This window comes from Perna viridis, chromosome 1 (assembly GCF_037379345.1).
Source record: "Perna viridis isolate PV_CMFRI_1.1 ecotype Kerala chromosome 1, ASM3737934v1, whole genome shotgun sequence".
NCBI classification, from domain to species: domain Eukaryota; kingdom Metazoa; phylum Mollusca; class Bivalvia; order Mytilida; family Mytilidae; genus Perna; species Perna viridis.
In genome coordinates, this window is record NC_142445.1 from 57,697,160 (window position 1) to 57,713,777 (window position 16,618).

The 16,618-nt window shown below is 31.2% G+C and overlaps 2 protein-coding genes across 3 annotated transcripts in view; both read right to left on the reverse strand.

Moving 5' to 3' along the window:
- The window catches only part of LOC148629532 (mutS protein homolog 5-like), a 215,906-nt gene that overhangs the window by 144,077 nt on the left and 55,211 nt on the right, over nt 1–16,618 (reverse strand). The gene's annotated exons all lie outside the window — the stretch shown is intronic.
- LOC148629539 (tRNA selenocysteine 1-associated protein 1-like) lies at nt 1,138–16,508 on the reverse strand. 2 transcript variants are annotated; one of them, XM_088553170.1, is made up of 11 exons: nt 16,406–16,503; nt 15,731–15,785; nt 11,832–11,929; nt 11,269–11,368; nt 10,981–11,033; nt 10,320–10,423; nt 6,432–6,579; nt 5,854–5,980; nt 3,980–4,037; nt 3,071–3,129; nt 1,138–2,105 (listed from the first exon to the last, which is right to left on the reverse strand). In XM_088553170.1, the coding sequence occupies exons 2-11, from the start codon at nt 15,731–15,733 to the stop codon at nt 2,022–2,024; spliced, it is 834 nt and encodes a 277-aa protein (XP_088409296.1). In that variant the 5' UTR covers nt 15,734–15,785; nt 16,406–16,503; the 3' UTR covers nt 1,138–2,021. The 2 variants fall into 2 exon arrangements, with proteins under 2 accessions (XP_088409296.1, XP_088409289.1); XM_088553163.1 differs by lacking the exon at nt 15,731–15,785 and having other exon boundaries at nt 16,406–16,508.

The window sequence follows — 16,618 nt, forward strand, 5'->3', positions numbered from 1 at the left end:
TTCCTATAAGACATGATGTACATCTGTACTACAAGTTTAAACAATCACAATCCTAACTGCATACGTCACTTCAAACAGAAAGATTCTGAGAAAGCGTAGTCAAGGAAACCAAGATTCTAGCGGAAATCAAAAGAATGTAATTCAAGGACAAAGACAAGACATGGAAAACAGACACACACAACAAAGAACATAAAATAACCAAAATAATACATACAAAGTATCAAAGTATATGAGCAACTAAGATATTTTTAATACATGGTTTGACAGGGGCTCTATGTATGTAAAATGCACTTGGTGCCCCATCCTTATAAAAGCTTGAATGGGGTTGAAGGACAAGTCAAATACATTACACCTCCTGTAACTTTTTTATGTGGGGTATAAAAAAGTTTTACTCCTATAATAATACAATACTCTATAACTCATCATCTTGATACAGCAACACAAATTTAAATCATTCCAATGAAGGCTTGTCAATTTTTAACTGGTAAAAAATACATTACATCAATTATATTAGAACTGATATCTCCTACCTATACCGACATAATATTCTGATAGATATCTCCTTACTATGCTGATGTGTAATTCAGACAGATATCTCCTCACTATGATGACATGGAATTCAGACAGATATCCCCTAACTACGCTGACATGTAATTCTGACAAACCTACTGGACACCATGTGATCTATCACCGAAATGCTCCATACCAAGTTTCAAAATTACTTAGAGAAAGTTAGATTTTTATAGTTAACTGATGTAACTGGATGGAATAGGAGATGGGGTTATGTGCATCCCTAAAGAACAGAGACAGTATTCATTGATGTATGTTTGTATGGACAGCGATAAGATTTAAATGCTAAACAACCTTAGAATGGAGGGAAATAATAACTGTGTTTTCCTTTTGTCTGTTTTTATTATTGGGTTGTTTCAAAGACACCATTTACTCATTTTTATAATATCCAACAGACAAAAGTATACATATTGCAATAAAGATCAATCTCACAATAATAATGTACAAATACTAATCTGTAATAAGGATGACTTGACATACTGGTAAAACAAAAAAGATATATTGGTCTTGGAAATGATAAAATGTTGTACTTTGAAAAGATCAACTTAGTCAAATAATGATGAATAATGCACTTTAAAGTTTTATTATGTCATACATACAATGAAGAAAAAAAATATATGAAAAACATGAAGCTGCATAAGCTGTTATGGTAGGTATATCCCCACAGATAGCAACCAAAATCACTTAAAATGTATGTGTAGTGCCAAGTACAGCAGCTACTGCTACAGCAGTACCAATACTTTATGTTGGTACAGAATGCAGTACCTAAAATGTCTGTAAAAACTGTACAAAACATATTATATTCATTTTGTAGTACCGATCAATTTAGGGCTGCTACGCCTCTGGTATGCCCAATCAATATGAAGCCACACCAAAAATTTGGAACCAATCCATCCATTGGAAGCCATGATACTTGCAAAGAAATTTGTACAGAAGGACTTATGGAATGACAAGGTGACTCCAATATACCATCCACATATTGAGTGGGAGTATAATAATGATATTATTAACAGTTACAGTATGTAATAATTACAACAACACTGTCAACATTTGTGGTACTTCGTTTTTTTAGTAAATGTTACTGAAGCATTGAAAGTAGATAATGAAGTGATTTTTACACTATGAAAACTGATGCTCCTCTCTGCAATTTTTAACATCAGATCATGATGCTCACATTTAATAATCTATCATTATGAATCTATCATCATTGAAATAAAACTTAATCTCAGACAACAAATTTGTGTCACAAAAAAATCTGTATTTCCAACTAAGTTAGCAAAGTAAGTTGCTCTAGAAACGATTCGAGTTAGATTTAACTGTCAGTTACATGTATTTCTCAGTTTCCTGACAGATAACTTGAAAGTTTAATTAAACGGGTGTTGTGCAAGTGGCTCAAAGTTGACAATTACTACTGTCAGACATGTTTTAAGTATAAAAGTTAAAATTTTATGCTATGCTGTCATTGGTGGAGGTAACTTTGATGTGATGCTGTCTAAAGGTGTCCATCGAGAAACTTCTATCGCTTCAAAAACCTCCTGAAAAATTAAAAGAAAGACTACATTTATTTCATGACATGCAATAATTGCACATTCCAAAATTTCTTTTTAGCGATTATGATAAACATGTTAACCCATATTTTACATGCTAAAACATAATAGACTTCGTGGCAAATAGAATTTCAATGACAACTCTGAAACACTAAAACCAAATGCACTTACATTAACAAAATGTGTTTGTATGTTAGAACTGCTTCCAAATGTTAATAGAACTTTCAGCAATGACAATTTTATCATTTAAGGGTTGTAGTAAAGATAATATGATGAATCACAATCAATTTAACATGTGAAATAAAATATGTTTGTGTATAATCACTTAAAATCTTGTCAAAACATAAATAAAACCATTATGTAAGTAATTATGTAAATCTCAATACAATAGTGATTTATCTAATTCTACTTTCCAGCACTAATGAAAATTAAATGCATTCATCTCTCATTTGTTTTCATTTAGTAGGAGGTTTGTAAATAATCATCATTTTCAATAAAATAGATTTAACATCCAATATCTTCTTGTAAATCCACTATTTAAGTTGAAGTGGGTTACATTTATTGAGTCTTCTGAAAATATTCAGCAATCATTAAATTGAAATTGTCAAAAGTCAATTAGCCACTATTTCACTACAGACAAGAACAAAGTGGTTTGTTTTGAATTGCAGGCAAACATTTCTAATTCTATGAATGAATAGGGATGATTTTGTTTTTAAGTAAATGCAATAAATAAAAAAGTTAAAAAACTCAAATTTGATGTCATCCAAAACTTGTTTCCCATGATGCTAAAAAAAACCACAACTTTACTAAGAAATTATACTTAGTGACCATAATTTGGAAAATAAAGGACTATGTCAACTTTTCTTTCCATCATATGGTCCCACTTAAGTCATTAATCCAGGAGATTGTATACTTTTAAGATTTACATAGAAATATGAATGATACAATCATACCTCACTTTGTTCCATAAAATCTTTGTTATATCTGAACACATCTACTTCTAATTCTGGTTCTACAAAATGTAAAATACAAAATTACATGAACCTTAAAACTACTTGAATTGATAGTGATATAACAGTATCCATCTATTATATCAATTTAATACAGTGAAAGTTTAGTGGATGATAATTTGCAGTCTCTAAAAAATTTTTAAAGTGTGTTCAGAATTTATTGATTGCACCATGGGCTCTTAGTTTCAAACAGAACCCACAAAACTGCTTGCTGGGGTCTTCAAGCCATAATAGCAGCATATGGAAAACCTGATCCAAAACTACAGTGGTGCAATGTGTTGGGAAAGATGCCATATTAAAGAACCCTGCTGTGGTATTCAATAGGAGTAGAAACCTTGGCACTTTGCTGCAGGAGGCTATATCGCCCAACAATACCCACCTCTTCCTATTTTCTGTGGCAGTCAAAATTCATCTTTTCTATTACCCTTGTGTCCCATCCCATCTTTTTCATTTTATTATCATTTCATGTTCATTTTATCATTTGTTCATCACCCAGGTATAGCTGAAATATTGCTGCTTGGGCATTAAACACCAATCAATCAATCAATCTTATCCTTACTTTATAACTTGAAAGAAAGATTGTGTCTAAAAGATCATACAAGTGTTAAGTGATAACGAAGTAGAACAAATTAGTATAATGTAAGACAGAATTCTAGCTTAAGAATTACTTAAAGTGTTCAGAAACCTAGCTCAAATTGTATTGAAAGTGGTTACAGTTCAACTCAAAATGCCATATCTATAAAAAGGTGTACAAGACAATACAAGCATAGATCTCAATAACCAGAAATATGGTACCTCAAGAGTCAAGAAAGAGTGACTTGAGGTCACCCTTTTTTTTATCTGTATACAAACCTTCTAATGTATCTAACTCCTCATCACCTCCTGTAGCTGGTGGTGTTTCATGGTGACTCTACAACCAATCATATTATCAAATCAATAATTGTGTGTTTCATATACAATTAAAATGAAAATATCAATTCACTACTGAAGGTCATTTGTACTTGAAAAATATTCAAGGACTACAGAAATTTAAACTTCCTTTTTTTTCACAGAGAGATACTACATACTACACAGTGTATAATGAATCCTTCAATTTTACAGCAATATTTTGTATATTTCAGAATTTAATAGTATTTTGCAACAGAAGTTCAGACATACTGTAAACAGACTACTGTTAACATATTAATTTTCATGTGGTACTAATTTTCGCTATTTTTGTGGTTGCCTGAAGAATGTGAAAATTAGTACCCGCGAAAAATATATTCAAATTACTAAGTCTTTTTACCGTCGTATTATGGTTTCCACAATTTTGAATAGAACATTGTTTTGTGTAAGGGTCATATCATTCAATGCAATCAAGTATGAATTTACACTTAAGTCTATTATAAAAATGTATATGGTAAAAGCATGTGGGTAATAATTTCTAAATTCATAATCTTATTTGCACAATGAATTGTATCAATGGCATAGAGTACCTGTCACATCAAAGAATAGAAATCAATACTGTGCAAACATTCTATTCACAAAAAAAAAAATATAATTGTCAAACACACACTACAGGTAATCACCGATAGAAGATTACTGTTAAATACACACGCCGATAACTGTCAATAAAAAGTTATTCTGTAAACATGCAATTAAAGTGTCAAAAGTTAATCCCTACAATAAGCTATGTCTTGGGCAATTAAGTGAGTTCTTTTAAGTTTCAAATAAGAATACACTATTTGATTAAAATGGCCAGAAGAAATTATACATGTGGAATTGTCAATTTGTTTACTAGTATGTCGTATTAATGGTTGCTATTAATGTATTTTAATTTATTGAAATATTAACTGTAAAATAACAAAATTGGAATCACAAACTGCCAAGACTATTGAAAAATTTTATTTTTTCAACCTTGAAAAGAAGGAAAATTAATACTAGCGACATGTTGACTTTTCAAAAACCATGAAAATTAGCTGCAGCGAAAATTAATATGTTTACAGTAATTTTTGTGCTAATTTTTTCAATATTTTCGTGGTGGACAGAAAAACACAAAAAAATAGTACACATGGAATTTATCTTTAACACTATTTAATGCCAATCATATTTTTGAAACTGTGAAAATTGATAATGGCGAATATGTTCACATGAACAATCCGCTTAAATTAGCAACCACAAGAATTGATATGTTTACAGTAATCACTGACTCAATGCATCCACATTATATTTTTGGAAGTTTAATGGTATAGATGTGTACGTGAAAAATGCAGTTGATTTTTCAAGTCCCAAATCATAAAAGCAACAACATAAATTAAAGACCAGGGTTTAATCTAGAAGGAAGAATGAGTGAAAACTTCTCCCTGCTTGTACTCACTTCTTCCATTTGTCGTTGACAAGGAGGAGTTTTTGTAATAGATCAAATAAACAATATTGGTATTTTTTTGTACAGAATTTACTTAAACTTCTCCTTGTCATAAATGTCTAAATAAGGCCCTCAATACTTTAATAAGTGAACAAAGAGCTGTTCATAAAAAAATATGTAACAGAACCTTATAATTTGGCTAATGTTTGTTGAATGGCCATTATCAAAACTTATGTACAGGCTATCCTTTTCATTATAGATGAAATGTCACTTTCTTGATGAAAACCATCTTTGTCAAATTGTCAAAAATTAAGATTTCCACAATCATGGAAGAGCACTTTAGCTCATTGAAAAGATCAGCTCATTACTGAATCATACTTACATGGTCATGTGACTGATGGGGTGCAGTATGGGAACCATAATACTGATAGTATGAGGAACTATAGGGGTAATTATGTCCATAGTAGTGACTGTAATGTATATCCCCTGACATGTCAGGTGGGAGGGGTCTAAAAATAAACATTGTCAAAATATTAGGTACATTTACAATGAAACTTTTCTAAACCAAATCCTGAAATATCTGATCTTCACACTTATAACATCATAACTTATGTCATTCTTATAAATGAATTTTGTACCTTTGTAAACCAATCACCAGCCTTGGTTTACCATTCACTACCCAAAACTGACCAAAACAGGTTTGGTTTAGAGACAGATTTAGCTGTAAAATCTCACTTGGTTAGCGGTTGATTATCTTATGTCTACAATTACAAGATTTAAATTCTAAGTTTCAAGGCTTTGCAAATTTTGTTGGCACAAAAACATGATTTTTAACTAAAAAATAACAATAACATTGGCAGTTAACAATCATCGTAGATTATTAAGGTTTTTTCCTTTAAATTTTTGCTCTTTTCATTTATGCATCCTATTATTTTTTCATCTTTTCTGCATTCGTATTACCTCTTTGGAGTGGCAAGACTAACTCTGATTGGTCTACGACTAATGCCTGGGAAATGCTGCATTTCTATCAAAGCACGTTGTTGGTCATTTTCATCAGTAAATCTAACAAACCCGTACCCTTTACTTCTTCCTGAAGAATCTGATACAACTGAAATGGATAAAAAACCAATAAAATTATTTTTTTGGTAATTGATTAATCACTTGCAATGAGTTAGTTTAATGTCTTTAGATAATATTTTTTTAATTTGAAGGTACATTCATATAATATTAGCATCAAATCACAGTGTGTTTAAGACACAAATAAAGATAACAGATTTCACAGAGCACTGCTGGATACAACTTCAGAGGCAGAACCCTGAATGGATGGGGCAAGCAGATTCAGCAATAATGTTTGTCTGATACCAGAGTAAAAAGTGCCCAGACAAGTAAAATCCAAAAGAAGCTTGCCTAATGGGGCAAGTAAAATCAACTTGTACAAAAAAAGATTAAATTAAACTTTAATGTTTTGCCAAGTGAGACAATCAACTTAAAGGCAAACAACAAGAAAAGAAATATCTATCAAATATGTTAATTATCTGTAACTTGTAACCAATAATACAAAACTGGTTCTTGGTCAGATTCAACAATGTACTTAGACAAAGTAAGAACACATAATCGTATTCCAGTGTTTTTTCATCTCAATCAACGTTGCACTTAGTAGACAGGAATTCCATTGTTGTAATCAAAAATTGTAAATGTTAATCAGCTGTAATTGATTACATTTCTTCAAGTAATCATTGTAATCATTAATCAGCCAAAAATCTGATTACATGTAATTTAATTTAATCAATTTCTTTTCAAAATAGCCTGTAATTCTGATTACTTTATGATTAGATTATGATTTTTTGTGAAGATATTACAAAATGTTAATTCAATACCAACAAATAAAAAAAAAATATTTTAATGGAAACAATGTTTGTAAGGGCTATCAAACGATCCTAAACAATTGTTTTAATGAATTTACAAAGAAGTAAAAAAGTAAAAGCCAAGGGTAGTTTGGCTGTTTTCTTTTTTATTCAAATATCTCTAAGGGCATAACTGTATATGAAACAAATGCAAAAGTACTTAAGTAGCTGTCTTTGTAAGAATCATGCAAAATCTAAAAAATGTGATACACCAAAAAAAAAAGGCTACATATTTTTATTTTTGTAATTAAGTTGTTTTATGGGTCTATACCATGAAATATGTAATTATTCATTCAAATCTGCCTGCTCTTAGGAGAAAATCAACATTGAAAATCCAATAGATTCTATTGTACTTGAGTGTCATTTACAGAGTTATCTCCTTTTAGTTTGAAATTTACAGTGCATTCTATATAACTTTTATCTCTTATGAACACGGGTTATATGAAAAACTGAACGTTAATTTCTGTTTACTATGGCAATTCAAACAAAATATCAAAAAAAAAAATATGGAGGCTTTTTTGCCACGAATCACATTTTGCATGATTCTTAGCTGGAGTGCTACTTAAAAATTCAAGTGAAAGTCACAAATTGTTATGTTAAACTTGTATATATATTAATGTGGTTTAATATATTTGTGAAGATTGATGTTCTACTATACTTTAAAAAATATTACCTGTTAAATTCAAAGAATTCAAGGCCTTATGAAAAGTACTAACAACATAAACAAAATGTTCCAAACATTTCAATTAATTCATAGTTATTTGCAAATTCATAGTAATCAGATGTAATCATGATTACTTGTCAATATAATCATTAATTTAATCAATTACTTTTAGAAATGCTGTAATCATTAATTTGATTTAACCATACATTTCACAAAGTAATTGTAATTTAATCAATTACATTGAAAGTAATCGGACCCATCTCTGATAATGATTGACAGACAAATGTTTACATGAAAATAGATTTAAACAATGATTGACATGGGTGTCAGAGAAATAAAGTTTTGTTCTAATTTGTTATTTAATCTACCCAATCATAGTTGAATTTTTTGGGTAAGTTTAATTTCCACTCGGACAATTAAGTGTTGGTATGCACTTGTCCTACTAAACAAGTTAAGAAAAAAGTTATTTTTAAGACCTGGCAAGTATGGGCACACCATTCAAACTTGATACAGCTTTGAAATTTGGTTTTGATTTGGTTCCAGTCACCATCCAACCTTCTTTAGGATATGACACTTCCTGGTGAAATATCCATTCATTTTTTCTCTCAAGTTACATGTATTATCTGGACATCATGTGAATGCATGATTTTGGTCCCTTTTTGACCCCTCATTCCTAATTACAAAGTTACAACTCCCAAAATCTAACCAAGCATTCCTCTTTATAGTACCATTTTGAAAAGGACAATTCACTTGTTCTCAACGAACTGTTTGGAAATCAAAAGAATGCTTTTCCTTTCTGACCCTCAATCCTAAACTTATCAAGTCACAACCCCCAAAATAAACCAAGCCTTTTTTGTGGTATGGATTCCAAAGTGACCCATTCACTTATAGACAAGCTATAGCCTAGACATCATATTACACTTCTTTCTTTTCTTAATTCCTAATTCCTAAACAAAACTACATTCAAACTTCCTTTTGTCGTACGACGTCTTGTGATGCAATTTCATAAAGATTCACTCACTTACAGTAAGATATTTTCTGGAAAATAAATTGTCTATAGATGCCAGACAACATCATATTACAAAATACCATACAATTTTATTGCAGTCATATAAGAACAGTATGATGCCATTTGTCAGAAACAGAAAAAAGGCAATTACGGTATGTACAATATTTAAACAAATTTATAAGATAATAATTCTAATCATGAGATTCTTCATGCTTATAGCTGTTTTTGATTGGTCGAGAATGTCATTGACAGAAAGTTCATACCTGCATGAACTTCGCCAGATCATTCATACATGCATGAATGCCAGTCAACTTGAAACCAATATGGCGCCCGTGTAGTTTGAAACAGTGTGGCAACTAACTGAATGGCATAAAACAGCCATAAGAATAGTTTATTACATGCACATTGATTTTACCGGTCAAGTTTGTTTACAGAGAGTAATTTTCAGCTCAGGGAAAGAAACTTATAACTGAGTCTTAACTGAACCCTTGAAAACACCTTATTGTAATTTTCCTTATTCCTTGTTGTAATTCCTTAAAAATTTTTATTCCTGTTGAATTGTTTTCATCTCGTATTTTCAATGCCAACTATCATTTCGTCCATACCATGTCCACTGTTTTTGTGCAGCTGATTATGTGTAAATATTCGTCTGCGCTTCCATATGTGTGTGTGAAGCGTAAACATACACACAGTATGTAAATATAACCGACTGAGGCTCTCAGAGGGCAACTTTGACTGTCGGATAGAATTATAAGGATTGAACAGCTATTTTTGGTCGTTCATGCATGTATGAACGACCGAAAATAGCTGTTCAATCCTATAATAATATAATTTGATTTGTAATAAACCATCTGATTGATTGGTCCTCTTTTGGCAACATACCTGAAAATTTTTTTTGTGAAATCTAACTTGGTACTGTGATGTTAATATTATATGTCGTTTCATCAACAGTTTACAATGCAAATGACCCAAACCTACATCCACTTTGATAGAGGAACAAATTCCAATTTGGACTGAAATCAATTAGTAATTAAATCATAGTGATAGTTTTCAATTTTTTAAGCAAGTCATATTTATATTACCAACTTCAGGATGATTTATACTTGTTCATATTTAACATTCACAGTTCAAGAAGAGTAAACTGCCTCTAAAGTTTGTTATATTGAAATAATATGGTCAAAAATTAAAAACAATCAAAGACAGGGATATATACTACACTTATAATTTGGATAAGTCTGCCTAACTCAGCTTCCTTCTATTCAGTTACTTACTTTTTACAGATCTACATGACCTATATCTTTTAGCAAAGGCTTGGTATAGAACATAATCATCAACGTCATCTGATAATTCTCCAACAAACAAGGAATACTCTGGCCTGAACAAAAAATTAAATAAACAAACTCAATTCATGTTCAGTAAAAAAATCTATAGTTGAACTAGCAAGAGAAGAGAGGAAGTAGAAGCTGATCATTAAAAAGGTGGTTTAAGTTTTGCAATTTGAGATCAAAATATATTGCAAACACACAATTCATTGGCACTTTTATACACTGTTCTTACTGCCTGATATTTTCATATTACTGCAGTGATACTTCAGTTTTGAACGTCTCAACAGAGCATTACATCTCACCCTTTACACTAAGATATTTTTCATCTCAATCTCAAAACTGCTGTTATTCTGACAAGGTCACTGAATACATTCAATTAGATAACAATATGACCATGTTAAAAACTTGATAACAAGTAAAGCAGATGCAACCATGCAAATCTTTAATCGTCATTGTCAATAACACCTTTCTTGTATAGTCTTTTTGAGTTACTTGTGGGACATAAAAAAAATATTAAAGCACAAATTATGTAAAAATGCTATAAAAACACTGATATCTTTATTTATATCCATACTTCATAAAAACTTCTTGGTATACTGGTACTCACATTGGAAGGGTATCTTTGCCATATCCAGCACTATTCAATTTAAATCTTCTCACCTGAAATATACAACAAAAAATATCACAACAAATTTTTCTTTCAAACTTAATATTCCTCTTTATTATTAAAAAAAAAAAACTACTCTTGATAGTACCTTAAAAAGCATTCGACCCACAGCCTCTAAATCAGTTGAGACCAAAACCTGTCCATTTTGACCATAAAACATAGATAAACTATACATATTGTATTGATGTAATTAATACCTTATTTATAATTGAAATCATTCAGACTTACCGGCGTTGTTCCAGGTATAGATTTTCCATTGAGTTTAAGCAAAGCTTCCTGTGCTTTTTCAGTATCTGGAAAGTCAACAAAACAGTATCCTTGAGGTAAACTGGAAAACAAACAATAGGCTTCAATGAAATTAACTTTTTAGTATACAATTGCTTATGCATACTGCACTGGATTAGTGCTATTCATCTTTCATTAGGACTTGATATTTAGTACCCTAAAATTTTGTATAATGTACATGTATACTACAGGCTGGACAATTATACATGTTAGAATGGGGCAGGTGAATCAAACATGATGGTACAACATTTTAAGGCCCATGGTTACACACCATATTTTTTGTGGCAGTATTGGTAAGTATAGTGTAAGCCATTATGTATTGTCATCCAACTTAAAAAAGATAAATGTACACATACATAGCAGTACAAAATGTGACAGAATATTGTGACTTTACACTGTATATAACATGTATAATATTATAGTGTATGTATATGTACAAGAAGTAATCCTAACATGAGGCTTTTTTTCAGAACTTATGACTAATATAATTTCTCCTATTGGCCTACCCTGTAACTTTGTTCTTGATAATTTTAAGGGACTTGATGGTAACACCCATATTCTGGAAGGCTGTTGTTATGAAATCTTCTGTCCAAGAAGCCTCTAACTACAATATCATGTTATAACTATTATAAGTTAATATTTGTACTTAATTGTGTGGCTTTAGAAACATGGGGTGTATGGCATGGAATGTGTGTCATAATTCAATGTTAATGCTATAACATAAATATATTTATGTGTATGAATTATTATTTCTGCATATGCATAATTCTATTTATGCAAGCATGTAATTATTTCTGCATATGCGTTATTCTATTTATGCATTCCCGTAATTATTTTTGTGTATACATAATTCTATTATGCAATTGCTTAATTATTTCTGCATCTGCGGTAATTAATTCTGCATATGCGTATTCTATTTAGAAAATCATATGCAGAATTAATTACCCAATTGCATAAATAGATTTACACATACATACTCTTTTTTCTCTTTCCAGTGCAATTATAAATTCTGATTTTTGTTGTAATGAAAAACAGGGCACTGTGCATGTAGATTATACCTCATCAAAGGTCAGCTCTACATTCCATATATAGTGTAGTATTCTTTTATAAGTTCACTATTGTCACTTACTGTACACCCTTTCTAACCAAAACCTGCAATCTTCTTTCAAAAGAACTAGATTTACTCTTTTTGATGAATATAAAGGGAAGCATAGATTTTTCGTCATGAAATCCAGCACTAGCAGTCTGAATTACATGTACAAGGAGAACAGCAGGAGAATATAGAGACAGTCCATGATATCACTGATGAAATAGATGATGAACAGGAACACCAACCAAATCACCAAAATTTCTTTCTAGAGAAGATTGACTCACATAAGAAGATGTAACAAGATAAGATACATGAGAGAAAGGAAAGAAACGCACTTGAGAAAATTGTTTCTGGACAGGTGACAGGTGGCTGGGAAAATAAACAAGAGACTGAATCACTCACCTGGTTAAATTTGAGCTTTTCAAGGGCAATAACTTTAGCAAGGAGTTGTCCCACAATTTTGACTCGAAAGAAGACTTTGGTAGGACTTACCATAAGAGCCATTTCATCAATGGAAAGTTTCTCTCTATTACAGTTTTTTTCAAGATATTGGCTGAAATCTGCTAAAAACATAATTTTTCATCTTTCAAGGGCAATAACTATAAAAAGGAGTCATCTGACAACTCTGATCCCCCAACAGACTTTTGAAGGCCTTATCATATGGATCATTTTGACAATTGAAAGATTTTGGCTAAACCCAAATGTAATAGTTTTGGAGACACATGTACATGTATGTGCGAAAAACTTCTGACAGAGCCCTTTGTTCTATTTTTAGTAACAGTGGCCAAGTTTTTCAATGGATCAAAAATCAACACATCAGATTTATGCAGCATACCCTATGGAACATTCATACCAAGTTTGTTTCTAATTGGAATGGAAGTGTCGGAGCAGAAGATTTTTGAAAGAAATAACATTAAAAATAGCAACACCAAAAAAAACGTTGAATACGTGCAATAACTCTAACATGGCTTAAAAGATTAACACAAAAATTTGACCACTGATTTTATCTCAACATGCTGTACATTTTACACCTTATGTCAGAATTTGGCTAGTAAACCTTAAGGTTTTGAAGATACATGTATATGCGAAGAATTTCTTTCTGACATCCATGTTCTAATTTTAGTTACAACGGCCATGTTTTTCTATAGATCAAAAATCCCCACACATCAGTTTTATGCAGAACACCCTTAAGAACATTCATACCAAGTTTTGTTCTAATTGGTCATCTAGTTTCAGAGAAAAAGATTTTTGAATAAATTGTTAATGATGACAACAATAGATGCCAAGTGATGGTAATAGCTCACTTTGCCCTTTGGGCCAGATAAGCTAAAAAGCACATCAAAAGTCAAAGAAAACCGTCAACACAATCAAAAACATGTAAGAAAGGAAACTAAAAACACCCAAAAATGGGGAAAATTGTTGTTCTACATGTGTAAAAAACAGCAACAAGTCCAAAGTCAAACTCAGAAATCCCTCCAATCAGGACCAAGCCATATCTATGTTTCTGGGGATTCAGAGATGGATACCTATAATGATGTTAGTGAGATGGACGGAAAGGACCTACGTTGCATTTGCAAAAAGTTCACACCACCAAATAAGAACAAAATGATACTAGAATTTACAAAGTTGTGCAATGCAATAACCCATCTTGCCTACACTGGGCGCATTTGAAATATTGCGCTCATCAAACTGCAGTTAGGAAAGGAACAGTTTTCTATTTTGTTCACTGTCAAATCCAAAACTTAAGTTATTTTACTTTTTGATGTTGAATTTTGTTATTTTGTATTTAACCATTTTAGGCATATTTCCTGTTGTTACAGTTAGAAAAAAGCTTTTCATTGTTGTGTTGTTTGTGTTACTGTTTATGTAGGTGTGGATCAAGAAACTATGCAAAAGATATGCTTGGCCTCATCAAGAAGTTTTGTTAATAGGGGGAGTTGGGACAAAACTGATGGTTGGCATCTTTAGCACATGGTAAGATACTTTAATCACAAGATCTGTTGAAAATGATGAAATAATTTTATGGCAAAACCAGGACTTCAGTAAAATAGTCAACTTTTTAAATGCAGCAAAAATTTTTAAATATTAACAGGTTTTAGCTGAGATACAGTTTGTTTCCTTAGGGGTGTTGTTAGGGGAATGGAGGTTAATGGCAACCGATGACCTTTGCCATTCATTTACTCCTGGCTTAAGTACATGTACAATGTAGATCAGCATTTCATGATAATTTTTTTCCAGATTTTATAGATGAATATCCAGGCAACGTGTATAGAAACAAAACATGACCATCTATTGTTGTTTTTTAATTTTATCAAGGCTTAAGTAACTCTTTCACCTAAAGAATCATGCAAATGTGATTCATGGCTGAAAAGCCTACATATTTTTATTTTTGATATTTTATTTGAATTGCCATAGTAAACAAAAATTAACATCAGGGTTGGGGTAATTGAAATCGGAAATTGCAATCAATTACAATTAAATACATTTTTGGAAGTAATTGTAAAGTATCTGTAATTGAAATTTCAATTACATGTATTTGAAAGTATTTAAATATTTTTTTTAAATGCCTTTCAATTACATTTCAAATACATTGCAATTTAATAATAAATTGATCTTTCTGATACTGTTTTCTGGAGGTAGTTATATAAGCTAATAGGACATGATTGATCAAACAATATGTTTAACACATAATAAATAAAAACAAATTAAAATAATTATATTTTGAATTATATTACAATAAAGTAGCTGTCTTTGTAAGAATCATGCAAAATCTGAAAAATGTGATACACCCCAAAAAAGGCTACATATTTTTATTTTTGTAATTAAGTTGTTTTATGGGTCTATATTATGAAATGTGTAATTATTCATTAAAATCTAACTGCTCTTAAGAGATAATCAACATTAAAAATCCAATAGATTCTATTGTATTTGAGTGTCATTTACAGAGTTATCTCCATTAATTTTGAATTCTACAGTGCATTCTATACAATTTTTATCTCCTATGAGCACGGGTTATACAAAAAAAAACAAATGTTAATTTCTGTTTACTGAAGCATTTTAAACAAAATATCAAAATAAAAATATGTAGGCTTTCCAACCATGTATCACATTTTGCATGATTCTTAGCTGGAATGCTATTTAACATTTTAACCACCAGATTGGAATAAACCAGAATACAGTCCAGGTATACTCCTATAACATAAGGGGTTGGATTTCCATTCCTCCATACCCCAACCTCTTTTTTCCAAGCACCATGTTGCGTACCGCTCGTTCCGACTATCTTTGAAATAGGCTGAATTATTGTAAAGTATTTACCATTTAAAACATTTTATACAGTTTTCTTAGCATATCACAGGAAAAGGTGAATAAACTGAAAAAAAAAACAAATGACCTACCTGATTAGTAAAGCAAGCAATCCTGGAAATACTTTGTAAAAGCAGTATAAATGAACTTCATAATGGATTTTTAGCTTTTTAAATGCGTAATTTCGGTTGATAAAATTACGGATTTTAAAACTTGAGAAATGAACATACATTGTACATGTATTAAATTAACCAACGAATTGCCTTTACCGACTTAAAAGTTCATTTTGTCAAAAATATATCGTATTCCGTAAATTTAGTTACCTAATTCAAAATTGCTGGCCACTTTGACAACCGTCTTCATTACAAATGTTTTCACGGTATTTAACAAAAAATAGGATTTTTATCGCTTGATTTCTGGTAGGTTAAACTTCATTTATATAAATAAAAGCCTTAATTTTTTTTTTTAAACACGTTTAGTTAATTCACATTTGCGGTGGGTTTCAACATGTCAGATGCTAGAGGTTAGGATGGCATCAAGTCAGAAAATAGCTTGCCACACAACCCCTAGCACTGCTGGAGTAAGTCCAGTGAGTGAATCCCTCATCTCTTCGGTTTTCTGATTAATGCCTAAATATCTAATAAACAAAATAATCACTAACGGTTCAAATAATCACACTTAACTTACATCACCCATCCATAAAGTAGGACTGGTGCAAATAACAGCCATTTTCAGGGAAGATTTTTGTTTGTGTCTGCACGTTGTTTACATTGCAACCGGAAGATTCAATACTAAGTAAAAAACGGATACGGATAATGCAGAGATCGGGTTGTCTTTCTTCGTACACAGTGATACTTTTAATCGGATATGGTTGTTTCTTCTTTTATCGTTTCGTTTGAC